General features: G+C 48.9%; 1 protein-coding gene across 2 annotated transcripts; it reads right to left on the reverse strand.

Annotated features, from left to right (window-relative positions):
- Nucleotides 1-8,167: 8,167 nt before the first annotated feature.
- WNT5A (Wnt family member 5A) lies at nt 8,168-26,483 on the reverse strand. Of its 2 annotated transcripts, none has more exons than XM_012560086.2 (5): nt 26,164-26,483; nt 20,125-20,258; nt 18,676-18,926; nt 13,733-14,025; nt 8,168-8,949 (listed from the first exon to the last, which is right to left on the reverse strand). In XM_012560086.2, exons 1-5 carry the CDS (start codon nt 26,167-26,169, stop codon nt 8,491-8,493), a joined length of 1,143 nt encoding a protein of 380 aa, XP_012415540.1. In that variant the 5' UTR covers nt 26,170-26,483; the 3' UTR covers nt 8,168-8,490. The 2 variants fall into 2 exon arrangements, with proteins under 2 accessions (XP_012415540.1, XP_004368685.1); XM_004368628.1 differs by lacking the exon at nt 26,164-26,483 and adding an exon at nt 20,666-20,704 and having other exon boundaries at nt 8,382-8,949.
- Between the last annotated feature and the right edge of the window lie 840 nt (nt 26,484-27,323).

A 27,323-nucleotide genomic window follows, 5' to 3' on the forward strand; every position in this document is an offset into this window, starting at 1 on the left:
AGTCCACCACGTGTCTGTCAGCTTGTCATACTGTGGTGGCTTGGGTGTTGCTCTGATACTGGAAGATTTGCCACCAGTATTTCAAATACCAGCAGGGTCACCCCTGGTAGACAGGTTTCAGGAGAGCTTCCAGAGTAAGACAGACTAGGAAGAAGGACCTGGCAGTCTATTTCTTAAAAAAACTGGCTAGCGAAAACCTTATGAATAGCAGCAGAACTCTGTCTGATACAGTGCCGGAAAATGAGCCCCTCAGGTTGGAAGACACTCAAAATAAGACTGGGAAGAGCTGCCTCCTCAAAGTAGAGTCGACCTTAATGACACGGATAGAGTCAAGCTTTTGGGACTTTCAGTTGCTGATATGGCACAACTCAAAATTAGAAGACAGTTTGAAACATCCATAAAGATTACAGCAAAGATAACCCTCTGGAGCTCAGTTCTACTCCGTAATGCATGGGGTCACCAGGAGTTGGAATTGACTCAATAGCAATAGGTTTAAGTTTTTGTTTTTTGTTTTGGTTGATGCCAGGGTATAGTCATGTAATTTAAATATCACAACCCTATTGGTTGGTTGAAGGAGCCCTGGTGGCGCAGCGGTTAAGCACTCCGCTGCTAACCAAAAGGTTGGCAGTTCGAACCCACCAGCTGCTCCTCATGGGAGAAAGATGTGGCAGTCTGCTTCTGTAAAGATTACAGCCTTGAAAACCCTATGGGGCAGGTCTGTTCTGTCCCATGGGGTCACTATAAGTCGCATTGACTTGATGGCAACAGGTTTTCGGTTTGGGTTATTGGTTGGTTGATTTTGTCCCCGTGTTTTGGCTGAGGACACTAAGACCAGAGAGATCAGGAACCTGCTCAAGGTTACACTGTAGATAGGTACTGGGGCCAAAACCCAGAATGGATGCATTTTTCATTCACTTATTAAATATTTATTGTGTTCCTGTGATATGTCAGGCATTTCTTGAGAACAAGAGACTAATCCTTTTTGTTTATTTTAATCTTATTAGCTAGCTCATAAATACAAGACTTTGTTGGTTTAGAGCAATGGTTCCTGACCAGGGGTGAGTTTGCCCCCAGGGGACACTTGGCCAAGTCTGGAGACATTTCTGGTTATCACAAACGGGAGGTACTAGTGGGTAGAGTCCGGGATGCTGCTAGACATTCTACAATGCACGGGACAGCCCCTTACAACAAAAATTATTTGGCTCAAAATGCCAATAGTGGCAAGGGTGAAAAGCCTTGACTTAGAGGGAAAACACTGTAAAAAACCATCACAGACTCAAAAGCTTACAGAGGCTAGTCAGGTGACATAAAAGACAGGCTAATTAGACACGCCCAACTCTGTCTAAAGGAACCCTGGTGGCTTAAGCGCTAGGCTGCTAACTGAAACGTCGGAGGTTCAAATCCACCAGTGTCTCTGTGGGAGAAAAGACCTGGAGATCTGCTCCTGTAAAGATTTCAGCCTAGGAAACTTCATGGGGCAGTTCTACTCTGTCCTATAAGGTCTCTGTGGGTCTGAATCACCTGGACGGCACACAACAACAACAAGCCCTGTCTAAAGGAGCCCTGGGGGTACAATGGCTAAGCACTCAGCTGCTAACTCAAAGCAGAAAGACCTGCCGATCTCGTCCCGTAAAGATCACAGCCAAGAAAACCCTACTCAGAGCAGTTCTCCACTGTCACATGGGTCGCTCTGTGTAGAAAAAGACTCCACAGCACCTAGCAACAACATCATCCCTGTCTAGGCAGCAGCTACTCCTATCAGGCTGATTCTTGCTATATGGAATCCATGACACCAGATACCCACGTGACAGCTCTTCCTATTTTTCCAGAGAAGCCAGAAATCCAGATTTCAATGTGAAAATACCCATCTTTTAAATGCTGGCAACTAATCTGAATATTTTTAAATTATGTCAGTCAAACAAAACATATCTGTGAGGGTGATGTTGACTGCGGGCCACAAGTTTGCAACCTCCCAAAACACTAAGGGTGCCCCCTGAGCATGGCACCCACACGTCCTGGTCACACACTTCCTGGGTCTAGTCCTCAGACTTATTCTTTACTCAAGGTTAGCCCTCAGGCATCCTTTCCTTATCACCTTTCCTCCCGTAACACCAGCTAACACTTATTGAGCTCATACTAGAACCTGCTGGAAGCATTCCATATGTGTTAACTCATTTTATCCTCACAGCAACCCACGAAGTAGGTAGTAATACTGTCTCCCATTTTATACATAAGGGCTCAGAGGCACAGAGAGGTTAGGCAATTTTCCCAAGGTGACACAGCAAGTGGCAATACCAGGATGTGAACCCAGGCAATCTGGCTCCAGAGTCTGTGTTCTTAACCAGGAAGCTGGGCTGCCCTGTGAAAGATGCTCCATCTCCTTACTCCACACAATGCCACTCACAGGGACTTCTCTCACTAACTGATCAGCCGAGACAAGGAGCAGGCCACCACTGTGGTCAGCCTGTATCGTCCAAGTGCAGCACATCGGTCATTCCACCTAATAGTCGTTCTTAACTGGGGCTGGGTTTGCTCTTCGGAGGGCACTCAGCAATGTCTCCCCAGACACTGTGCATTTTGGTCGCACAAAATGCATCTAGTAGGCAGAGGCCAGGGATGCTGCCCAACACCCTACAATGCATAGGACGGCCCCACAACAAAGCACTGCTCAGCTCAAGTGTCAATAGTGCTGAGGCTGAGAAATCCTGATCTAAAGACCTGGCTGGCAACCACAGCAACAAGCAAAAAGCAACAGCAGAATATTCTGTCTGTCTTTCATCTCAACCTTTCTTTCTTCCCTCAAATTATTCTTTCTTCCCTCGCCCTTGGATTTCATGGTAATCCCACCTCACTGAGCTAATGCCTACACCAAATCATCTTCTAGGATAGTATTTTCCACCACCCATCGTTCAATTCGTTGTACTGTGGTGGTTTGTGTGTTGCTATAATGCTGGCAGCTGTGCCACCTGCAGGGTCTCCCATGGTGGACAGGTTTCAGCAGAGCTTCCAGACTAGGAAAAAAGGCCTGGCAATATAATTCCAAAAATCAGCCAATGAAAATCTTATGGATCACAACAAAACGCTGTCCGATATACTGCTGGAAGATGAGCCTCCCGGTGAGAAGGCACTCCAAATTACACAGTGGTCGCAACGAGGGACTCAAGCATACCAACAATCACCAAGATGGTGCACGACTGGGCGGCGTTCCATTCTGTTGTACGTGGGTTCGCCGTGAGTTGGAGCTGACTCGACAACAACTAACAAGTATAATATTTACACATTAGTAGAAGCCAAGCAAATAAGAAATGGAAAGATTAGCAACAGCAAAAGAAAAATGATCATTAAGGTGCAAAACAAATCCTTAAGATTAGACCAAAATCATCTACATGCCTGAAATGTTAGAACTTTTTCTGGATGCCTTAAATCGTAATCACACTCCATGCCCACATCAAACTTGGGACTGCAGTGAACCGTCTCTCTGCTAAACACACACGTGACTGGCTGGGTTTCACAAAATGATTTTAATAGAAAGGTACAAGATATGACCAAAAATAAATTATCTTTATCTCATTTCTAGCCCAGCAAATTGTACACTACATATAAAATATGGACTAGAATGCAATTTTCCTCTGTTCCTTTTTTGCTTTTAAAATACTGAGACAGCATTTTAATTAAACCTTCTAGACGCAAATCGATACAGTAAAAAAAAAAAAAAAAAAAATACCAACCTTTAATCATTCTACATCCACTCTTTCGACTTGGTTAACAAGATGACGTTTCACTAAGATAAAATATTTAATAATTATCAGATTTACATGTAGAGTTTGTGTGAACAGGTCCATCAGAAGATCCCTTTTCTAAGTTTTAATTCCTGCGCTTCTGAATTAAAACTTAATTTCACTGACTTACTTTCAAAACACAGCATCTGGTTTTTCACCATTCCATTGAGAGAGGGGAGACTAGAAAAAAAACTTTAAAAAATAAATATTTTTAAAGTATACTTTACAGTGATAATGCAATACTTTCGACCTGTGCCTTGGTGCATGTTCGTATCAAATACATGCTTCAAGTTATAATTCTTTTCTATTCATTTCTGTGTGTGTACTATGGTCCACTCAGTCTTCAGGGACTGTTTTTAGCTAATGATCTCTTAAAGTCAGACAGTACCAATCTCTCTTGAAGTACCTCTCCCACTATGAATAAGAAAGACTGAGAAAGAAGTGATGCCTTTGAATCATGGTGTTGGCAAAGAATATTGAATATGCCATAGACTGCCGGAAGAACTAACCTGTCTTGAAGAAGTACAGCCAGAATGTTCCTTACAAGTGAAGATAGAGAGAATTCGTCTCAGGTACTTTGGACATGTTATCAGGAGGGACCAGTCCCCGGAGAAGGACATCATGCTTGGTAACGCAGAGGGTCAGGGACAAAGAGGAAGATCCTCAACGAGATGGATTGACACAGTGGCTGCAACAATGGGCTCAAACGTAACAACAATTATGAGGATGACACAAGACCAGGCAGTGTTTCATTCTGTTGGACGTGGGGTCGCTGTGAGCTGGAAATGACTCCACGGCACGGAACAACAACATCCCGCTCTAGCTTCATACTTGATAATTCCAGTGGCTTGAACAATGTTTTGCAAAAACAAGTTGAAAACGGGTACTGGCAAAATCGTAGAAGAAAAAGGTTTGGAGGGCTACTGAAGCATAGATAGCGCCAGTCTCAGGAGGTCAGAAACTCAAGACGACGGAACAGATAAACTGGACTGAAACTTAGAACAGTTTCCCCTGTCCTCGAGCCCATAATGACGATTTTGAATATGGTTCTGTTTGCCGCTGCCTATATACAAATTTTTGTGAATTCTCCTGCATTGGGAAGATCTTGAATGCACTCCAGGATAAGAAGGAAAAGAAAAAAAAATGCTGACACTCCCAAATCTAGTATATGTTTTTACAATAAAGAACACTGGTCAATATACAACTGAGGAAAAACGGAAACAGATGTGAGCCCTAGAACCACAAGAGTCTGCATTTGCCCAGAAATGCTATTTTAAACACTCTATATGTTGGTCTACTGTTTTTTTGTGGAATCATGCATTCTTGGCATCCTTCAAAGGTTTCAATATGTTACAAGGTTATCCGAAAAGAAAAAAAGGGCTAACGTATCTATCTGGGCAGCTCCGGCCAGATTTCGGTGTACATTTTCATATGAATTGCACTTAACACAACAAACCTTTAGTTTGCAACGAGTTTTCATTCTCCGCGGGCTGAGGCTTGTTTTTCGTAAAACTGCTTTCAAGAGGCACGGGGACACCACACACGGTCCACAGAAGATTCAAACAGAGAGGTGCAATAGTTGCAGTGGTCAACACAAAGATACAGTTTTTTCGAGTAAAACTCTGGTCATGGACAAAAGCCTGTGCCTTTTCGGTTCTTCTCTGGCTGTTAGAACAGCAACACGCTCTAAAACAATTAAGTTACATGCATAATGCTGAAAGAATGTGAGCAATCCTCTAACCAGCTTTAAACCATCTGCTTGATTTCTTTATGGGAGAACACATATAGGAAAAGAGAATTCTCCTTTTGTTCCGTTACATATAGAAATCTTTGGAAGCTTCCAAATACGGTTTGGTTTCGGTAAAATTCTCCAATCCTCTATTATTTTGACATGTAGTCACCCTAAACTATCCCTCATGCTTTCTCCAAAAATCTCCACATGAATTATCTGAAGGACAACTGAAAACCACTTACCAATATACAAGTAACGTTTTATTTTATATTCTATCTTCCATTTGGCATCAGCCTTTCGATGTGTGTTTTTTAAACCAGTGAAATATACAAATCACGCAAGACAGAAATATGTACATTAAAAGTACAGAATAAAGGCCATAGAAGATATACATAATATCTGAATGACAAGTAGAATATTTTACATTAAATAGTTTCTTTTAAAAGCTAGGATTGTTAAACTCAGCTCTCTTCACAAACATGAACCACTAAAAAAGAAACAAAATCTGACTTAGCAAACAAAAAAATTACTTCATGGTTTTTGTATAATAAAAACCAAAAAAGTGACGTTTTAAACTAATTAGTGCTTTTTAATTTCAAGATCTTTTGCTTGCAATTCAATGCAACTGAGGGGAAGTGACTATCCTTGTGCAATAAATTAAGAGCCACAGATGGCGAAGGTGATGTGAATGCCACCAAGCTAAAGAGGCTGCGGGAGATGTCCATTTTGCGAAACTTTTAGAACAATGTAAGTCTGAGAGAAGAACACATTTGACGGCAATTTTTGGAAAGAGGTGTCCTTGTTTAAAAAAACTGAACAAAACAAATAGCTCTATCTTTAGTGAGCTGGATTTTCCTTAACCCGTTGCCGTTGAGTTAATTTCGACTCATAGCGACCCTATAGGACAGAGTAGAGCTGCCCCAGAGGGTTTCCAAGGCTGTAATCTTTACAGAAGCAGACTGCCACATCCTTCTCCCACGGAGCGGCTGGTGGGTTCGAACCACTGACCTTTCGGTTAGCAGCTGAGCGCTTAACCACTGCGCCACCAGGGCTCCTTGGATTTTGTTTAGGGACTATCAAACCCAACAGGCACCAGTTTCCACTCTGCAGAATGAACTATGAAGAAAAGAAACGTTAACGATGCCTCTGAGTTTGGAATACTTCTTAACTTCCGCGTCTGATGAACAAGTAATGCCCTCTCTGGAAGTGTTCAGAAATGGAGGTTGGAGACAAGGGGGCGGGCAGGGGGGATCCAAGAAACGTCAAACCAACGTGCATTTCAGTGAGTCGGACCTTCAAGATTCCTCAGAAACAAGGCTGCTTTGTGGTGCTCAGGGTATGATTGCCTCAGAGCCACAACCAAAGCTCAAGACTGAGAAAACTTTTGGCAAACATGCCAATTGGATTGCAAGAAAGGACGATGATATTCCAGACAGAGAAATAACCCCCGAGTAAACCGTAAATCTAAAATCACTGGCTGCACTGAGATATAATTATATTTATATTTATATATGTATATATTTTATATATATATATGTTATGTACAAAAGACTTTGAGATATCAGGCACCATTAAACCACATTTCCCCCCCCTTATAAATGCAACTGTTCAAGTACACTGGGAACAGTTTTAGGGTACACCTGCAGTATAATAGGAAAAGCTCGAGTGGATAGTCTAAACACACAGGATCGTAACAGTGAAACGTTGCAACACCTCTGTGAACTCCATTAGCCCCACAGTGTCAGTAAAATATAAAACAACTGCTCCTCAAAATAAAAGTTTGGGGGAAAAAAAATCCCTAAGAAGCGAACTGTTTCCCAAGTGGAGCTCCTAAGGTTTCATTTCCTCTCCTACAATCAAAGGGGACCCAGTGGAGCTGCTGTTTGGAAACATGGCCAGCATCCCGGCACACGGAGGAATCAGAGAGGGCTTGGGGTCAAGTGTGGAGGGCAGATTTCACTTTTCTTTCTCAAATAGGTTTTCTGCTCCAGTACAGTGCTGAACGGCCGGCAATTACCTTGGTTGCCTGGGTTGCAGAACTGTGAATGGAATTCATGTATTATTTTCATTATTATCATTTATTAACCAAGTATCCCTAGTAAAATGACAGGATATTTTCCTTTTATATTCAAGCCAATTCCCCTCCCCCAAACAGTCTCGTACCCAGAATTATTCGGGGGAGGATCCTTTTCTGATATGAAAATGTAATTCCTAAAGCAGCTTCAAATCACTATCTTAATAAAGAAGATTTAAGGTTGGCTTTTGTTTTTGTTTAAATTTCTGGGGATTTTCCTCCCAATAGGACCATTTGCTGACGGCATATTTGAGAAGGACGAAACACGTGACAGACCTTTTTTTCTCTGAGGGATATGAGACTCTGACTCTTATGTTTTAAACTACCATTTAAAAACATAAAACGCAGGCGGGCAGCCCCCTGGGAAGGGGGTCTTTTTTTTTTTTTTTTCTTTTAATTTCAAGACCCCACCATGGACCTTTCGACACTCACCAAGGCATTTACAATTTATGTGGGCCACCAAAGCCGAACCGTGCATAGCTTTGTACCACCCTCTTCCAATCGGATCCCACCCATCCTGTAGGACCCCACATTTGAGGAAAAGGGAACGGTTTCCTTTACCTTCCAGATTATACTACGTCCACAGCTAAATTAGGGCACGTATTACTTCCCTCTGCTCCTCTACCTCAAAAGAAGCCTTGTACTACCTTTTAAAAGAGCCACAAAATAAATACTTTTCTTGCTCCCCACCCTCCATTATTGCCAAATAATAATTATAATATTAATAATAAACCACAGAGTTCTTAGATGGGAACAAAAAAAAAAAAAAAATGGTTCCGGTTGCAATTGTTGGGGGAAAATAAAACAATATTTAAAAACAAAAACAAAACAGAATCACTGTACTTTCTATAAATAAGCGGGTCCCGGGAGCGGGGCTGGGTGGCGGGGCGGGCGGCGGGCGCCCACTATTTGCACACGAACTGGTCCACGATCTCTGTGCACTTCTTGCACTTGACGTAGCAGCACCAGTGGAACTTGCAGTGGCAACGCTCTGTCTGCACCGTCTTGAACTGGTCGTAACCACGGCCGCAGCACATGAGCTCGCAGCCGTCCATGCCCTCAGACGTCTTGTTGCACAGGCGGCCCTGCGTACCCAGCGAGCCGGTGCTCTCGTTGCGCACGCAGTAGTCGGGGCTGGCGTCGATGTAAACCAGGTCCTGCGTGGTGGGTGAGTTGAAGCGGCTGTTGACCTGCACCAACTTGCCCCGGCTGTTGAGCCGCATGGCCGCAGCGCTGTCGTACTTCTCCTTCAGGGCATCACCCACCTTGCGGAAGTCCGCCAGCTGCAGCCAGCACGTCTTGAGGCTGCAGGAGCCGGACACGCCGTGGCACTTGCAGGCCACGTCGGCCAGGCTGTACACCGTCTGCAGGAAGACAGGGGGCACTCAGTGTACAAATTCATGGGGGAAGCAGAGGCAGACATGGATCACACAAACAAAGCTCTCCTTGACCTTCTAGATGGATCCATGATCACCAGCTCAGTTACCAACAAACCCGTTGTCATTCAGTCGATTCCGACTCCTGGCTACCCTGTGTGTGTCAGAGTACATCTGTGCTCCTTAGAGTTTTCAGTGGCTGATTTTTTGGAAGTAGATTGCCACGCCTTTCTTTCAAAGTGCCTCTGGGTGGACTCAAACCTTCAACCTTCTGTTTAGCAGTAAACTGCATTTGCACCACCCAGGGATTCCAAAATTAGGGGCTGTGTTATTTCTTCCTCGTTCTCTACCACCAGAAATCTTGTCCTGCCTTCTTTAAGAGGTCTATAAAATATTTTCTTAGCTCCCACTATTACATAATAATTAAAAACAACTACATAGTTCGTGGGAGCCCTGGTGGTGCTGTGGTTTAAGAGTCTGGCTGCGAACCAAAAGGTCAGCAGTTCAAATCCACCAGCCGCTCCTTGAAAACCCTATGGGGCAGTTCTACTCTGTCCTACAGGGTTGCTATGAGTCAGAATCAACTCAACGGTAACAGGTTTGGACATAGTTCTTGAGTGAGAACAGGAAAAAAAAAAATCATTCCAGTTGCTTCTTTTTTGCAGAGAAACAACAATATTAGCAGCAGTTAATACATCTTGAATACTCGCCCCAGTGGCCATTCACAATTTCTTACCTGCCTCGGCTGGATTAGTCCCCACAACCAGCCTAGAAAGGAAGTGCTATGATCATGCCCATTCCATAAAGAAGGAAGACGAGGCCACACAGGTGAGTCACTCACCTAACCTCAGGGAGGCAGGGGTGCCAGGGCTTGAACCCCAGCAGCTGGACTAAGCTCATGCTCAGTGCCCTGCCCAAGGGCACCTAGTTGTTAACTGGTGGGGCTAAAAGGGGGGTCCAGCACAGGTGGGACCTGGGTTCCAATCTTCCCTTACTATTAGTATTATTGCTGTGTGCCAGGTACTATCATAAGGGCCTTGACACTTTTTATCTCATTTAATCCTCCCAGCAACACTATGTCACAGGCTGGATTACAAAGGGTGACACAGGGACGCAAAGAGGCCTGCACGGGTCACACGGCTGGACTGAGGTGGGGGTGGGGGTAGCTGACTTGGACCTCACTCTAGTTTCCCGCACAGTCCCCCACTGCTTAGGCCACTGGAGCCAGGCATACCTGGGTTCTATTCTGATCCTGCCCCTGAATTCAAGCAACTGGCTTCTCACCTCTCTGAACCCCCGTTTTCTATCTTTGGAGGGTACCATGATGGTACCAACCTCCCAGCATTGTTCTGAGCACAGGAAGAACTAGGGGTTCAGGGAAAACTCTTGGAAGAAGGATGCACTTAATAGAACATACTAGTCTTTCCCAAAGGAGCCCTGATGGAGCATGCTTAAGCGCTCGGCTGCTAGACAGAAAGTCCACCAGATGCTCCATAGCAGAAAGATGTGGCAGTCCGCTTCCACGACAATTACAGCCTTGGAAGCCCGGCGGGGCAGTTCTACTCTGTCCTATAGGATCGCTATGAGTTGGAATTGACTTGATGGCAATGGGTTTGGTTTGGGTTTTAGTGTTTCCCAGGGTGACAAGGGCATGGTGTCCTTATCCTGGCCCCCCCCCACCCCGGTCACCTTGGTCGCCCAGAAGCAGCGCCCATGGGCCTGGCCCCAGAGCACTGTGCCTAGCAGTCTACAGCTGCCTATTTATTGATAGCTGGGACTTCCCACAGTTTCTCGGGCCAGTGACCATCTAGAGTCCGTGTGGTGTTGGCGTGTGGGAGAGAGCTCTGCAGGACCATGGGGACCGGGCGAGTTGGAAGACCGCTTCCACCCGGAACAGCTACCTTCTTTCACCCGGAACAGCTACCTTCTTCCACCCGGAACAGCTACCTTCTTCCACCCAGGCTTTCTTAAAGAGGGGCCACAGTGTACTCTCTTCAGCATAAATAGTTGCAGGCACTCATCTAGTCTGAGGAAGGGTTTTGCAAATGTATTTAACCTTTGCTCTCCTTTGAGGAAAATAAAAAGCTAATGCCCCGAAGAGATTCTAATATGATTTGCTGGCATGGTGTCCAACTGCCCTCCCCCTCCCTCCATTATCCTGGAGAGAAACCGGATTCTGTGTAACCTCACCCGCCAGGATCCAAGCTCAGTTCACTGAACAAATAATAAAATTTACTATTTAAAAAAAAAAAAAAAACTCATTGCTGTAGAGTTGATTCCCACTCATAACAACCCTATAGGACAGAGCAGAACTGCCCCATGGGGCTTCCAGGGAGCAGCTGCTGGGTTCAAACTGCTGATCTCTTGGTTAGCGGCTGAGCTCTTAACCACTATGCCACAATATCTATGTATATATATTATATATGTATATTATACACACATATATATAACTATTTTTAAAAATGCAGACATTAAATGAACTTATAACAATAAAGATGCTTTTCAACTCTCTAAAATCCCTTCCCCCTTGCCACTTGGAAATCCCTTGACCCTCTTCCACTGGTTGCCAAGCCTGCAGTGATTTCTCTACATGTCCTGTCTAGTCAATTCTGACTCAGCGACCCTATAGGACAGAGGAGAGCTGCCCGTAGGCTTTCCCAGGAGTGGCTGGTGGATTCAAACTCCTGACCTTTTGTTCAGCAGCCAAGCTCTTAACCACTGTGCCACCAGGGCTCCTCTTTATGTGAGAGAAGTCAAATAAGCCCCCAAGGTGGGTGGGATGCATGGGGTACAAAAAGTCAGCCCCATCTCGCACTGGAGTCACTTCTGGTCCGTGGCGATGGGCACATCTTTTGCACATGTAGAGAAATGTGCTTCTGGTGAGGGTGGGAGCAAGGTCTTATGAGAGGAGAATGGTTGACAGCCCCACCATGGAGCTGCAGAGGGAGAGAGTCCAGACACACTGCAGGTATCATGGCAGTGGGAAGCCAGGGAAAGGTGAGGCCACACTCCCTCTGGGTTTACAGATGGACAGAGTGGAGAGATGAGCAATTATCTGACCCCTCAGAGCAGTGCTGGCAAGAATTTGCAGTTTTGTCCTCCTGCAACATCCCCCAGAAGTTTAACATCAAGGGTGAGGAGAAGGTAGGTTACCAGGAGTTTCTTTACACCCTTTACGTCACAATGTTTCATAATTAAACGATCATTTATCAAGGGATTACTACCGGCCGCCACTAAACCACCCCCTGACCTAGACGGGATCCTACGACGTGGTCGTCGTGTGGATCAAAAACAGTCAAATACTGACACCTGAATATGGTTCAGCCTAATACGCGATCCCAGCTAGGCCTCATAATAACCCTGCGCAGCAGTTACTGCCATTTCACAATGAGGAGGAAACTGAGGCTCCGAGATGAAAAGGAAGAGACAAAGCTAGACTTTAACCTCAATCTCTCCAATTCCAAGACCTATACCCTTCATCCCTCATTTTCTGCCTCCCTGTGATGCATCGGTTTAATTTTAAAAAGCAGCGTGGGCTTATATCTAAATCTACTAACTTTCTTCCACAGCCATGACGTGGATCTCTAGGCCTCAGTTTCCCAATCTTTAAAATGAGGTTATGGGGCCAGAGGGTTTTAAGGCTCCTTCCAGTCCTTCTATGTTCTACTCTGTGATTATCTTTCCTTTTCCTCACCCCAAAAGACTGAAGACTGAAGTCTTCAACCCGAAAGTTCCTGGCACCTACCTTGGGTTCTGTGAAAAAATAATGGCCCTGGTTTTCGATGCTGCCAAAGTTAAGAAAAGCCTTCACCCCCTTCATTTTAAAGCAGCCATAAAGTGCGGTGTGTTTAACCGCAGGGAAAAAATGGGTGTTTTTAACTATTGTGGAGAAGTTTTTCATATCCCACCAGGGAAGGAAAGAGTGGGAACCGGGAGGCTCATAGTGGCTGCAGGACGCTCCTCTCTGGGCACTTCTGAGGTGTTCTCTTCTCTCCAGAGTTACCCTGCCACTGGCTGAGGGTCACAGCTATAAAGTCCACACTGCTAAAAAAAAAAGCAGCAATTTTCCTAGAAAAGGCCTTAAAAAAACCACTCAGGCCCTCAGGTCAGTGATCTGGTGACTTCAGGAGGAGCAGGGAGGAAAAAGGCGAGAGGAGGTAAGGTCTGAAAGCAGGGGTGAGGGCTTCTCAGCTGGGCACCCACTGCCCTAATAACTCCCTCTCCGAGATTTAAACCCAGCCGTGTCTATGTTCCCCAGAGAAGGGAGAAAGTTAGTAACAGTTTTACTTCAAGGTTGCTGGTCATTTGCACTGAGGACTAATTTCAAAGGCAGGGAAAGATTTCCCTGTTCAGGCAACTGCTGGGGCAGCTTGGTGGGAGGGGGCCAGGTGGGAGGACTCCTCCCCAGGAGGCCTTTCTTGGGTGTGGCCCTCTCTGGGGTGGCCTGTGAGTGGGTGGGGCTAGTGAGGAAAGAGCAGAGGGGAGACAGACAGCGACAGAAAGAGATGACGAGACAGCAGCGGAGGAACGGAAAGAGAGGAAAAGGAACCAGGGGCGCCTCGGAAGAAGACAAGGAGGGAGTGACAGGGAGACAGAGGGAGACAGAGAGACACAGAGACAGAGGGATGGACAGAGAGGAGGGATAGAGGGACAGAGCGACCGACAGGGATGTAGAGAGAGGGAGATGGCAGAGGGGGGATAGGGAGACCGGGAGAGACACGGGGTGGATGCGGGGACGGGTCGGAGGGACTGAGACGGGCGGGGCACTCACCCTGCGACCCGCCTCGTTGTTGTGCAGGTTCATGAGGATGCGGGCACTCTCGTAGGAGCCCTTGGCGTGGATGCGCTCCCGCTCCCGTGCGTCCACGAACTCCTTGGCGAAGCGGTAGCCGTAGTCAATGTTGTCGCCGCAGCCGCCCCACAGCCAGTCCCGCGGCAGGTCCTTGGGGCGCCCGGTGCGGCTGCAGCCGCAGGTGGACAGCTCGCCCTCGCGGCACGCTCGGCTCATGGCGTTCACCACCCCCGCGGCGCTCACCGCGTACGTGAAGGCCGTCTCCCGGCTGCCTGCGGGCGAGGAGGCAGGGTCACCTGGGGCACCCGCCCGCACACCTGCCCCGGGCCCTCCTGGATGGGCCTGCAACACACCTCTGGGTCGTCTCGGCGGGCTGAGAGAGCACCCAACACACAGCAGCCCATGAGCCCTCCTGGGAGGCGTAGTCCCTGGACGGGTGGGGGGCAAGGAAAAGCCCCCCACCACACTGCTCCTCCAGCGACCTCCTTGGGGAAACAAGGAGGGCCTCCAACGTACACCCAGGCCGTGGGCCCACGTTGACAGGAAGCAAAGAGAGACCCCAAAAAATGCACAGAAGCAACAAAGAAAGGTGCAGCAGATCCCAGGTATCTTTGCTCTGACATTTCAGAGTCTAAGGCAGGGTTCTCAACAGTCCTAGATCTCTCTCTCAAACGCTTGAAGATATTTGAACCTTCTGATTTCCAAAAATGCACAAGAAAGGAGTCTTTGAAGGACAGCTCAGAATTTGGGTGAACTTCCTTACACTTATCTGAATGTTGGGTATTATTTCCTTTTGAATTACACCAGGGAGAGGACCACAGAATTTGGGAGACTCAGAGCCTCTGAAAGTCTTGGGCTGGAGTCTTACCGGACTCTGCCCGCCTGCCCGCCTGCCTGCAGCCACACTGGCTTCAGCCCTGCCTCCCCATCCTCCTTTGTCAGCTGTCACCTCTCCTCCCCTCTCCATCACGCACACAGTCCATCACAGAACACGGGTCTTTACTCTCCAGGAGGACACTTTGCCACTGGATCCTCGAGGATTCTAAATGAAACTTGCCTCTTCTTAACTCCCAAGCTGATTGGCCTGATACTTCTCATTCAAGAATAAGAGTGTCTACTTTTAAAACAGCCTGTTGCTGCTCTGTTGCTCGGTAACGCCGCTTCTGCAATCCCTGACAGCCTTTGCCTCAAGTGTTAGGACTCCGGCAAGAAGGAAAAAGCACAACGTGGGGGAAAAGAAAAACGTGTCAAGAATCTCTCTGTAAAGCGGTTATAGAAGCCTTGTTTGTAAGAAAAGAAATGGAGGCGAGCATAGACTACCTTAAATGTGGGGACATTTCTACATGGAATAAGAACTTAATCAAAAAAAGTTTTACTATGAGAGAGAAAGGGTTAACACCAAAGCAGCCAAAGCTGGGCCTGGGGGGGTGAGGTGAGGGGGGCTTCACTTTCCTCAACTGTAAAATAAGGGTATTGAAGTGGATGCCTGGGAAGCAAAGGCCCCTTCTGACACGGAAATCCCTGTACCAGAATCTGTTTCTCCTACTCTTACTTCCAGAGCTTGGGAACAACTATATTTCTGGGGAGGGGGAGGGGGAAGGAGACCCCAGACAGCTGATGGACTTAGCCCTGACCAGAGGGTCATTCTGCAAGAGGATGCAATGCCAAGTCAGTACCCAGCAGGATGCCTTTTCTTGGACTTCTGCTCCACACTTCAATCCACAGTCATTCGTGAGTCCCCCTTCCAGGAACAGCCATGGTTCCGATTTACCACAGACCCACCCTCTCACATTATAAGAATGAATAATTTGAGGAGTGTGCTGGTGGTTGGCAAGAGCATCCAGAAAGTTCCTGTGGGGCGTTACATCTATCTAGCTTGAATGAGAGAGGCCGAGAAAGTCGGGGGAGTGGAGAGAAATCAGGAGAGCAGACAGATTCTTGGGAGTTATTTGAGGATTAACACTGATAATACAGAAAAAGCTGTGTCCCTGGCTAGGAGTCTTGCAGAACGAAGAGGTTGTAGCTAGAAGAAAAGGAGATAAAGCGACCCTCTGGGGACAGAGGCAAATAAGACCCTCTCCTTTGAGTATACAGAGCACAAAGGGGCTTTTATACAAAACACTATGATGTTGCTTTTTTTGTAAGTCTACCTTGAGTGTTTCCTTTTTTGCTTCAGAATACAAACCTGGTAGAAGTCGCTGAACTAATTGGTCATGGCAGGGAAAATGTCAGTTTGAAAAGTACTCTTGGGATAATAGCCTGTGTATACAGTCCTCCTGGTTGGAATATCACTAATTCAGTTAGGTTCTCTGTGCAGAATCTACATCCACTTGGGTCCTCACACTCCATGAAAATGGTGCCTTTCTTACATATGCTTTCACAGCGTGGAAACAAAGAAGAGACGGGACAAAAGCTGGAAGGAAAGGGTAGCATGATGAAAAATGAGAAAGTTTCCAGAATGAAGAGTGAGTGGGCCCTTGAAGCAGCGATTGTGCATGGTGCCTGCAAGGCAATGAGCACCTTAGAAAAATGAGTTGAGGACGGGTGGGAGGTCCCAGCCTGAGATTCTCAGACAGTGGCCCCATTACACAGTCAGATTTGCACAGACAATAATCATTCTCAACATCCCTTGTGAATTAAGTGCTGCTGGGTGGACACACACACACACACACACACACACACACACACACACACCCACCCACACACACCTTTCAGCATCAGAGGGGTTTAAACTTTTCCTTATCTCATTCTCCTCCGACATACCCATAAGTGAAAAAGGCAAAGCGAAGGGAATTTTCCCACTATTAGGATCAGGCCTGTGTTTCTCACCCATAAAGATCTATTCTGGTTTTTCTTCTCTCTGACACTTTTTTAAATAAATAAAAGAAGGAAGGTCCCATCAGTGTCCCGCCACCCAGGCACCCACAGCAGCAGCTTTCAGCTCTGAAACACCAGGAGCTTGGGAACGCTTGGCAAGCAGGATGCAGCATGCGCTCTCATCTTCCCAAGATATCAGCTGACTTGACAATAGGATCTGGGAGGCCTTCCTTGGAGGCCATCAGGAGGCACCGCTCCCACCCACTTCCCATGAACCCAGACAGTAGTACTACACAGCTGAGGACCCAAGAGTGTACTTGTGAGGGACGATTAAATATAGGCCTTTGCACCAAGGCCTGCTTGTTCCCCGAGGAAGCAAGCTCTTTGAATCTTGGACCACATTTAAAATAAATCTCCAGCAGAACTCAAATTCACTTAGCAAATGATAGCTTATTCTGAACATTTTGGCCCCGAGCGGGCTAAGTATGAAGACGAGAAGAGGATCTTAAATCAAAGCAGTGTTCAAGTGACTGCACAGAAAAACCATTTCAATTGCTGTTTTCCTTCCTGGTTACCATCAGAGGTGTATGATTTTTGCTAACTCATACACATGCGAAAAAGGGAGTCCCAGAGTTTGAGAGGAAGGCATTTTAGGGCGAATGCATAAGGCAGGGATGAAGGGGGGAATGCTGACAACTCACCATTCTGATATAACTAAAAAAAGTTTTTAGCTCGCTCACAATATCAAAATGCAGGAAAAATTAAATCTCCACCACACCCCCAGTTAACTACATAAGAGGGCCCATATTCGGGGAAACCTTCTGTGTTTCTGAAACTCAACGTCTCGATTCAGATCCCAGTACATACATTAGCACATTTTAATCAGCAGAAAGGACAAAGCCCCATGAAAGTTCACAGGCTGAGGCTGCAGAGCTCATTCCCATTCAATCAGAGAAACAGCGCCCAGTCCCGTATTACTCTAGTTTATGAAACCGCTTGGCTCAGACATCCACTGACAACTCTTGTTTGTTCTCAATGAATGCACTTTTCAGGTTTCTGAAACAAGCATTTTATCCATCTGTGATGGATATTGAGCCAACTTTTTATCTGCAGTCATTATAAGCAGTTAATTAATTGCTCCGATGAATTGCTTCTTATTTTAGAAGTCACAGCAGTCATATTAATTACAAGGGCTTGTTTGCATAAAAGTAAAGAGACCTAAAATATTGGCACTAGAAAACACCCATTGGACCACATCTATCATACAGCAGCGGATCCCATACTATTAAAACCAAACCAGAGGAGGCAGACTGATTTTTCAGAATCATTGCCTTTATCCCAGTTTTAATGCGATCACCTCCCTGAAACAAATAACAAGTTGAAAGCATATTTCAAATCAAGAATTGAACTGTGAGCGATACATTAAAAAGAAAAAAATTTAAGTTTTGAGGTTGATGTCTCTCCCATATGCTTTTATATCAACTGCCAATATCAGAAACGTAAATTAGATCACTCCTAATTAAAATTCCTTCTGGGGCTAAAAATAAAGCTTTTAACATATATAGCTCCATAGCCTCAAGAAATGTCTACATGAGGAAGATTAAAATCTCTTTCACTTCCAACATATTCAGCCTTCTGAAAGATGACAATTTTCACCTTGATGTATGGGCCACTTGAATCGTGGCTTAAGTTAAGAAACTTCATTCAGAAAGTCAAAAGATCTTGAAGTTTAAAAGAGTATAAATGACTCAGCCACTTCTGAGAGACCAAAATAAGTGTTCTGCTTCTATTTTAAACAAAATGCTGTTTACACAAATTAAGTGTTCAGAAAAATGAAGGCATCTGTGAGTCAGCTCTCTTTTTTTAGTTAAAGAAGACCAGAACTTATAATCAGGTGTTGGGACCAGAATTAATACCAACAGCAATAATGACAAAAATCCCCAAATCCATTACTCAACCTGGAAGGGACCCTCAAAATCAAGTATGTAAGTAAACACTAGAGAATTTTTCTAGGAGAAAAGTATATATATATATATATATTCATGTATACATATACATACACATACGTACGTATAGAATTTTTTTAATGCTAAATGGTTTCCTACCTATCTGCATAACCCTGCCAAAAACGGAGGTGTTATCCACGGTGCTGCAGTTCCATCTTCGATGTCGGAATTGGTACTGGCATTCTTTGATGCCTGTCTTCGCGCCTTCTCCGATGTACTGCATGTGGTCCTGATACAAGTGGCACAGTTTCTTCTGTCCTTGAGAAAGTCCTGCCAGTTGGCTGCAGAGAGGCTGCGCTCCTATGATATATACTTCTGACATCTGAACAGGGTTATTCATACCTAGCGACCTGCAAAGGGGGGGAGATGTGCATTCAAGATTTACGTGAACTCTCGAGGTGGGCCCCTGAGCCTTGTCAGCATACATGGTTTCAAGCACACAGATGCTTTCTCTCTCCTACTTGTCTTCATGACAAAGTACGAGGAGGGCTTCATAAAACTCCTCTGTTTAAACTCCACTTAGAAAACGGAGGTATTGTGCAGTCCCCATCCCACCATCTGGCTCCTTGGTTAGGGATTTCACTCGCTGTTACCATAGACCTGAACCAGTATTTCCAAAACCCACTCAGAAAAAGGGGAAGGGCAGTTTCAGGGAAGGGCCTCCGGCATCTGAGAAAGTGACTCACTTTGTCCCACAAAGTGGACTGATCTGCCTTGAAAACACACAAATGCCGAAAGGAGACACAATCTGACATGACTAGAAGACAGCAGTTACTTTGACCTGACTCGTGGAAGAACAGAGGGACAAGTATATAGACTGGAGGAAATCTACCATGTTTCTGGACATTTGAAAAGGGCTCCTTATGTGATTGTAAAGGACCTAAGACAGGGGATCCGGCAAACAGAAGTCACTTTTGACAGTCAGAAAAAAATGCTGTTCATTTACAGGGCAAAAATATCCAGAACACCGTCAAAAATAATCCTCCGGATATATTACAGTCTATCTAGAAAGCCCATAGCAAAAAGAAACGCTCGGTTGGGGACATTTGACTACTTCAAGTCAACCTTCCTTTGATCAAATTTCAAGTCCAAATACTTCCCCACTTGGAGTTTAGCTGTTTTCCTAGAACTCTGCCTACTTGAGACCCGGTAGATTAATAACCTCAAGTGACAGAAAATAAAAGTTGAAACTCACTTTTACTACCCAGAGGTGGCAAAAAGTAAATTTTATAGATAGCTTTACAATTATTAGAGAAGTGAATTTCTGTTCCCTTTCATTGTATGATGTATTATTACAAGTACACATCCGAACAAGGGCCTCATAGAAAAAGGCCTAGATTTATGTTTCAGTTCCCTATGGAGCTGAAGATAAGCATTATCATATGAGCAAATTTAAAAAAAAAAAATCTTATATACATATATGTCTCTATATAGATACATATGATAAATTGCATCCTGAACTCAATGTTCTGCTTTAAATATTCTGCATCATACACATGAATCTTAAAAAATAAAACAAAAAAGAACATGCACATAGAGTGAACTTACCACCAAGAATTGGCTTCTATTACAACCTGGGCGACGGAGAACAATATGGCCAAAGCCATTAGAAAGAACTTGGAAGACATTGCACTGCCAGCCATTCCCAAAGCCACTCCTGGGCTTAATATTCCAATCGACTTCTGGAGAGGGAAGAAAGGAGCAGATGTTTATTGCCTCTCAGATAATTTTCAAGGATACAAGTTTAAACAACGGAAGCATCCGGGTCTCTTAAGTTTACTGTTGATTGACTGCGCTTCTCCTCCTTGAGTTTTTTGATGGCAAGATATAGGCAGTTTCTTTTTCCAAATTAATCCACCCACGCAACCTCACCAGGAAATCTGATTTCGCTGGCATCCTGAGCGCGGGGCACGTCAGCGATTACAAACATGTCTCAATGCTGTTGAGTCAAAGCCCCGGTGCCAGGCGCTGCCTCCTTCCTGCTTGATTGCGTCCCGCACCCCCTCGCTCCCCTCTAGTTCGTGCTGCACTCAGTCCCTCCTAGAGAATTCACTCGAGAACCCGCTGCCACCCTCGTCCTCTCCCCGACCTGGGCCGAGCAACAAGTGGAGCCGGAATTAATTCCATGGGCAAGAGGAGCGCGGAAGGCGAGTGGAGCCCCTGGCGGCTGCGGAGGAGGCGGGGTGGCCGGCGCGGGGTGGGGGGTGGGGGCAGGACGCGGGAGGGAAGGGCAGGGGGTGGGGGGCGAGGCCCCGGGGACCGGCGCGCGAGAGAGCCCAGCTGGGAAATGCAGCTCCGAATTAACATCGTATGTTTCGTAATCAGTTTACGGGCCGATTTGGGGGAAGCCACTTCCAGATGGGGAAAGGCAGTCCAGGTTTCCTTTAGAAAGCGCTCCAGCCAGATTGGGGTGGGGAGAAGGAGATGGGGGCACCCGGGGTACTGAGGAGAGAGAGAAAGGTCCACTCTCCCAACAAAAGAAATGGGAAACCAGTGTCCCTTCCCCTGCCTGAGGTCTCCGGGCTGGGTGCAGCCCAAGGAAGGGATGGCATCCAGAAAAGAGAAGGGTAGTCTGGGTCCCGCTGTCCTCGGAGAGTATCCCTTCCCTGGCCCCAACACACACCCCCGCAACGCTTGATTTTTCACTCTCCCTCCTCCACCCATGTCTGGCAGCAGCTGCCACGGAAGAGGACTGGGAGCCAAAGGGACTTCAATTTCCCTTGGTCCTAGTACGGGGGTGTCGGCTACTTTGCCATCGCGGCACAGTGAACCCGGCCTTGGGAAACTTTCACCCTGCCCTCCATTCAGGCTTCTCCAGCCCTTTGTAGGCTCGCTTTGGTCTGCTCCGAAAAGGTGGGGGTGCAGGGCGAGGCCAAGGCTGGTGCTGGTTGAGTCCCGGCAGAGCCAGCCACGCGCTAGCTCCAGCGCCACGGCTGAGCCCCTGAAGTCGAGCGCGCAGAGGGCCCTGGCAGCGAAGGTTCACAGCAAGAAGAATTTCGGGGGCAGGAGGCAGCCTTGGAAGCTTCCGCCGCCGTTCCTCACCACTGGTGACTTCTCCACCTGTAGGCGGCCACCGCGCGAGGCAGCGGCGGGCACGGATGGGAGGAGCGAGTTTCCAAAATTCCCTTTTACATCTCGGATAAGGGTAACCCGCCCGCGCCGCGCCGCGCCGCGCCGCGCCGCGCCGCCTGCAGTTCCGGAGGGAGCCCCTTCCTCAGCAAAGGAAAGGCGAGCCTCCTCCAGGCGACCAGCGGAAGGGCCCAGACTGGAACCTGCGCGGTGGAAGGGATTAAGAGGACCGAGGCGGCTGTGGAAACACGTAGAGGCTCAGAAGCACGCCGCGGCTTTTCCCTGCGAGCCGCCCCTCACGGGTCCTTTTGGCACTGACACCTCAGGGAGGAAATGCTTATGTGGTCCCCAGCGCCCGCTAACCAGGGCTCCGCGCCCGCGGCCCAGTCGTCCCTAAAGCGCCGCAAAGCGAGGGGCTCGTCCCGGAGAGTAGAAACCTGGGGTATCCCCAGTTTAGGAGAGCGAAGGCACGGTCTGCCTCCCCACCCCCGCCCAAAGTGTCAAGTTTCCTTCCCGGGAGGGGGTGGGCTGCTGGGTCAGTCTCTGGGCGGCCCAGACTGCACAGTCGACTCTCCCCAAAGGCGACTGAAGGCGCGCGGGCGCGCACACACTCATGCACACTCATAGTCGTGCACATTCACACACTCACACGCGTGCACACACACACTCCGACGTGCTTCCGAGCCGGCGGGCCAGGTCGCTGTGGGCCGCGCGCACTTTTCTAGCTTCCCGACAGGCGGGGCGCGCGGGGCGGGGCGCGGGCAGCGGAGAAATTGATAACAGATTCGGCGGATTACAGCGGATCCCTTTGTTAGAGGCAAAGCCACACAAACCGAACCCACTCCCGGCCCAATGCCCCCAAGGACAGTCCACCGTTCCCAGAGCCGGAGCCAATTGGGAGAGGGGCAATCCGGTCTCCGCGACTTGGGTGCCCCCAGCTCCGGGCTGGAAGAGGCCAGGGGTATTCCAAAGGATATCGGGCAGGAGAGCCTCGGGAGTACCGTATCCACTTAACCCCGGACGCGCTTGCCGGCAAACCCCTTGGCCTTCTTCCCGCGCCAACCTCCCGCGTAACCAAAAAAAAAAAAAAAAGGCGCTGCAAGTTTGAAAAATTCGAAGAAGCCACAGCGAACTAATAAATAATAATAAATATAGACTTTGCAGACGTAAACACCCTCGCCTATTTACTGAGAGATCTGATCCGAAAACAGCACAAAATGAAACCTCTCGGGAAACCGCCACAGCGGCATTAAAACAAAAGTTGTGGGCAGAAGCTGAGTTTCCCAAGGAACAGGTTAAATGTTTTCTAACACTTTTGGGGCTCGGGGAGGCCGAAATTTGTTCCTAGAGTACAATGGGGTGCAAGCGCACGGGAGGAGTGAGGTGGGGGTTGGGCGTTCGCGAGCCTTGTTCCCAACCCAGAGCAGCTAAATTTGTGGCTCCCTATTCTGTCTCCCGCTGCATTAACGGTATTCCCAATCCTTCTCTACCAAGTGGGTGGAGAGAGGGGGAAGCAGACGAAACCATCAGGCTGGTCAGAGGACTGGGGGGCGGGGGGGGCAGCAGGGAGCATCAGGACGCACACAAACCCGCGCAGCCCCCGAGTCTTCCGAGATGGCTCCTAAAGAGAAATGATGCAAACGCAGGGCGGAGAACCTCCATCCCTTGGCCACCGGCTCTGCCACCCTTAATCTGGGCATCCTCTACCACAAGGCTCAAAGCGCCCAGGACCTCCCAAGCCTAGGGGAGTGGAATAAGATGAGGGCAGTCGCCTTGTAAGTGGAAGAAGTGTGTTTGCCCTGGGCTCGCGATGGCGAAATGGAGGATGGGAAACTCCAGGCAGAATCTCTGCTTTTGGTGGAAAAGAAATTTTGTTTTCCTGGCTCTGATCTACCCAAAGCAGGGAAAGAGTCGGAGAAACTTTCAGGAGAAAACCTCAGTTGCATTTACAAATTCAAGATGTCCAGCCCCGGGGAATGCGGAGATAAGGGGGCAAAGAGGCGTTGAAGGATGCGCAGGACTAGGCCTAGGCCAGTAGGAGGTCCGTTTGGGGGGAGAAGACAAAGGAGCTGTCATTCCCAGCGCCTCTCACCTGGGTGCAGGGAATCCGCGACAGCCCTACCCGCCCACTCTGCGTCCCATAAACGGGGTGTGTGGGGCTGGTGGGGCGGTATTCGAAGAGAGAGGGCGGAGGGAGCTCCAAGAGCCCAGATTAGTGTGACGGGGCAGTGGGCAGTCTCTGGCCGCCCTGGACTCAGGACCTGGAACAGGAAGGCCCTGCGAGAAGAACGGCCTGGTTCGCTTCTGTTCCTTGCAGGTCGACCGCCTAGACAAGGCTCTTCAGACCCCGTGGCATCCACCTCCCACCCCGGACCCCACAACCATATCACTTAAACCTTCTCACACAGGATGGCTAACTCTCCACACAGGCTCAGCTCTGTTCAGAGGTAGAGCAGAGTGTCCGTGGATGGAGACACAAAATTTAAAGAGTATTTCAATCCCCACTTTTTAATAGACAAGAAACTGAGGCCCAGGGAGGGAACTCAACGCTTGCGGAGATGGGGCCAGGGCCAGACAGGCGTCCTTCTGGGCTGATACTCTGGTTCCTAAGCAGGGGAGAAGAGGTACCAACTCTCGGTTCGGTCGCCCAAATCCCATTTGTTGGGTCGAACCCACGGCCACTTCTGCGCAGTGCTGTTTGTCCTCTGGGGGCCTCCGAGGGGCCCAGCTGGGAGAGTGGGGCCTGGTGGTGGGGAGGGACGAAGGAAGCCAGAGAGCCAAGCAGCTGCGGGCAGCACCAAGGAACGGAGACTGGGAGGCGTCCTACCTCGAGGCGTCCAACAGGGGGCAGCCGGCACCGCCCAGCGGGGACGAAAAAACAGCGTGAACTGACCGGGGCCCAGCGCTCACGGTACTAACCCCTTGTGCACCAGGGCGCACCGGTGAGGGGAGGGGAAGGCGGGGACTCCCAGGTCGTGTTTGGGGAAGGTCCTCCTTTGGGGGAGAAGGGGACGGGCCTAAAAAGCTAGTTTGCCCAAAATACTAGAAAAACTGATCCTTTACACCCCTCCCCCGCAGGGCACGGGTGCACACACTCGGGCACACACATACTCATATTCGACTGCCCCTCCGTCGCGGTGCGTTCTCAGCATTGCCCCCTTGAAACTGGCAGAGGCTGTCTAGAAACCAAAGCTCCGCATCTGGCTGGTTTTGCAGCCAACGTGCGAATGTCGGCAGGAGGGCAGGCGCTGAGGAGGTACGATCCTGCCGCAGGCAGGCCCGGAGTTACTTCCAAACAGCAAGATGTCCATTTAAAGAAAGACGAGAGTGAAGGGGCCCCAATACCAGACAGGGATTGGGAAGTAAAACTGGGCCGCGAGGACTCCAGGTCTTTTTGTCGTTTCGTTTTGTTTTACCTTTTTTCGAGGAAGGGATGTTTTGTTTGCTTTTAGGAAACATCTTAATCCCGACCCTAACGTTATTCTCTAGAAAAATGAAAACAGGGGAGGTCAGGAAAATGGAAATAAGAACCGAGGCTTGCACGATAGAGAAAGGAAAAGTTGTTTGGAAAATAGCAAGTTACATTGCAGGAAGAAAAGTTAACTTTTTGTAAAAGTGAACTCTCAGTGACCTTCGGAGTGTGTGACTCGGCTTTAACACACAACTGACAATTAAAACAAACACGAGTTCACAAACTGCCCCCCACCCGCTCTCCTAACGCAGAGGCCCAAATGCCTCCAAAGGACAAGGCAGACGCCGCTCAGGGAGCCGGGGTGCTCTCTCCTGGCGGACAGGATGAGAGCCACCACCACCACCCCCGCTGCAAAGGGCCGGAGCTCACCCAGTGGCAGCTAATAATGCTAGTAACGCGACCCCGATCTCCGCGCCGGGGTGCGCCCTGGCCCCCAGCCAGGCACTCGTATAGGAGCAGGGTCCTGCAGCGCTCCGGCTCCCTCCCGGGGCCCGCGAGGAGCCTGCAGTCTGGCCTGAGCTGGGATGAAGGTGGATGCTGCTCAGGGATAGCTGGCCCCTAGTCCGGCTGCTAGCTCTCCCAACAGAGGAGTTCCCTTCCCCTTTCCAAGCGCCGGCCACACACCCTCTCGATGCCTGCGCAGTGGACGCTCGGTAAATATTTGTTGAATTGAATCATTATCCTGTTACTGAAATATACATAGTAAATTACACTCGTGGTTCTCCGGGTAAAAGGAACGGCACTGAGTTTTTTTCTGCTATCGCTCTTCCCCACTTTTTCTCAGGATGAATTTGCTCCAAAGTTAAAAAGGTTTGCGAAACAGTTGGTGGGACGAGAAGAGATCTCCCAGGACTCAGAGGCAGTGCGCACGGGGTGGGAGGCGAAAGAATAGGGGTCCCTGCCAGCGACGCGGGAGTTCCAGCCTTCCAAGGTGGTTGGAGAAATGGAGGGACAGGGAGAGGTGAGGAAATTCAGTTAACTTCCAAAAGGAAAAAAAAAGTAGAGGAAAAAAAGTGTCGAGCGTCGGCGGCGCACTGAACACCTACCTTCATGGTTAGGGGGAGGGGGCGCGGGGAGGAAGTCGCCACCCGAGCAAGGGCAGCCGAGGAATCCGAGTGGAGCGGCGGGGTTAAGCCTGGGGGGACGATCCGGCGCAAGGCGTAGGGCTCCTCCGGGACGCCTCGGGCGGGCGCAGAGAACCAAACCTGAAGTGGGTACTGGCACCCGGGCCTGGGCGCCCGAGCTGGGGCAGCGCTGGGATGCGCCCGGGAGCCGAGGAGGCGCAGACGCCCGCGATCGGGCAGCAGGGGCAGGGCCCGGCCAAGGCGCACGGAGCGAGCCGCGGGTCCGGCGAGGGCTCGCAGGCAACTGTTCCGCGGCGAGGCGCTCCCTCTCCAACGTCCATCAGCGACGGCGGTAATTAGGGCTTTCCAACCCCAAATGTGGGCGTGATTGTGCAAAAGACTTTACAACAAATAATAATAAAAAAAATTCTTCACAAGAGGGTGAAAAAAATGCCCCACTATTCCACTCTGGCCTGGGGCGGCGGCGGGGGAGGGAGGAGTGATCCGTGCGCCCAGGTGCCCCCAGTTCATTCACACCACGGATTCTGCAAACTCCCGGCGGCTCACGCCTCCCGATCTCCAGCTCCTCCTCTCCGAGTCTGTGGCCGAAAAGTCTGCTTCCAGGCGCTGATCCGGCGGCCGCGAGTGAGTGTGTGGACGTCTGTGTACACACAGCCACACACACACACCCACTGCAGCTTTGGGGCCACCGAACAATCAGGCGCGCATGGCTTTTTCTCCGGGAGATGCCGCTGAAAACGCACAAGTCGCCATCCGAGCTGCAAGAGTCAGCGCCAACTTTTGTCCTTTCATTTTGGGGTCTGGCAAAAAGGGGGCGCAAAATGGGTGGAAGTCGCCCCCGGATGTTCTGCCGCGCGGTGGGTTCCGAGGGACGATGGGCGATTGCCCCAGGGGAGACGCTGGCTCCCCCCCCCCCGCCCCCTTCTTTCTCTCTTCGGATTAATCCCCCTCTTTTCCCCGCCCTTCTAGGGCGAAGGGCGAAGAGGAGCCGGGGCACCGCGAGCGCGGGGCTGGGGAGGGGCGAGGGCTCCGAGCTCCGCCGCGGTGGCTCAGCTCCGGCGGTCCATGGCCGGCGCGACTGCCCACCTCCTCGCTTGGCGCCGGGGCCCGAGGGGCGGGAG

The sequence above is a fragment of the Trichechus manatus genome, unplaced genomic scaffold, assembly GCF_000243295.1.
Source record: "Trichechus manatus latirostris isolate Lorelei unplaced genomic scaffold, TriManLat1.0 scaffold00001, whole genome shotgun sequence".
Taxonomy (NCBI): Eukaryota; Metazoa; Chordata; class Mammalia; order Sirenia; family Trichechidae; genus Trichechus; species Trichechus manatus.

Excerpts from the sequence above, each read along its gene's own strand:
- WNT5A (XM_012560086.2), bottom strand. Across the intron at positions 18,927-20,124 it reads ATAGAAGCCAATTCTTGGTG|GTCGCTAGGTATGAATAACC; the intron begins GTAAGTTCACTC and ends CCCCCTTTGCAG. Across the intron at positions 8,950-13,732 it reads ACAACGAGGCGGGTCGCAGG|ACGGTGTACAGCCTGGCCGA; the intron begins GTGAGTGCCCCG and ends GTCTTCCTGCAG.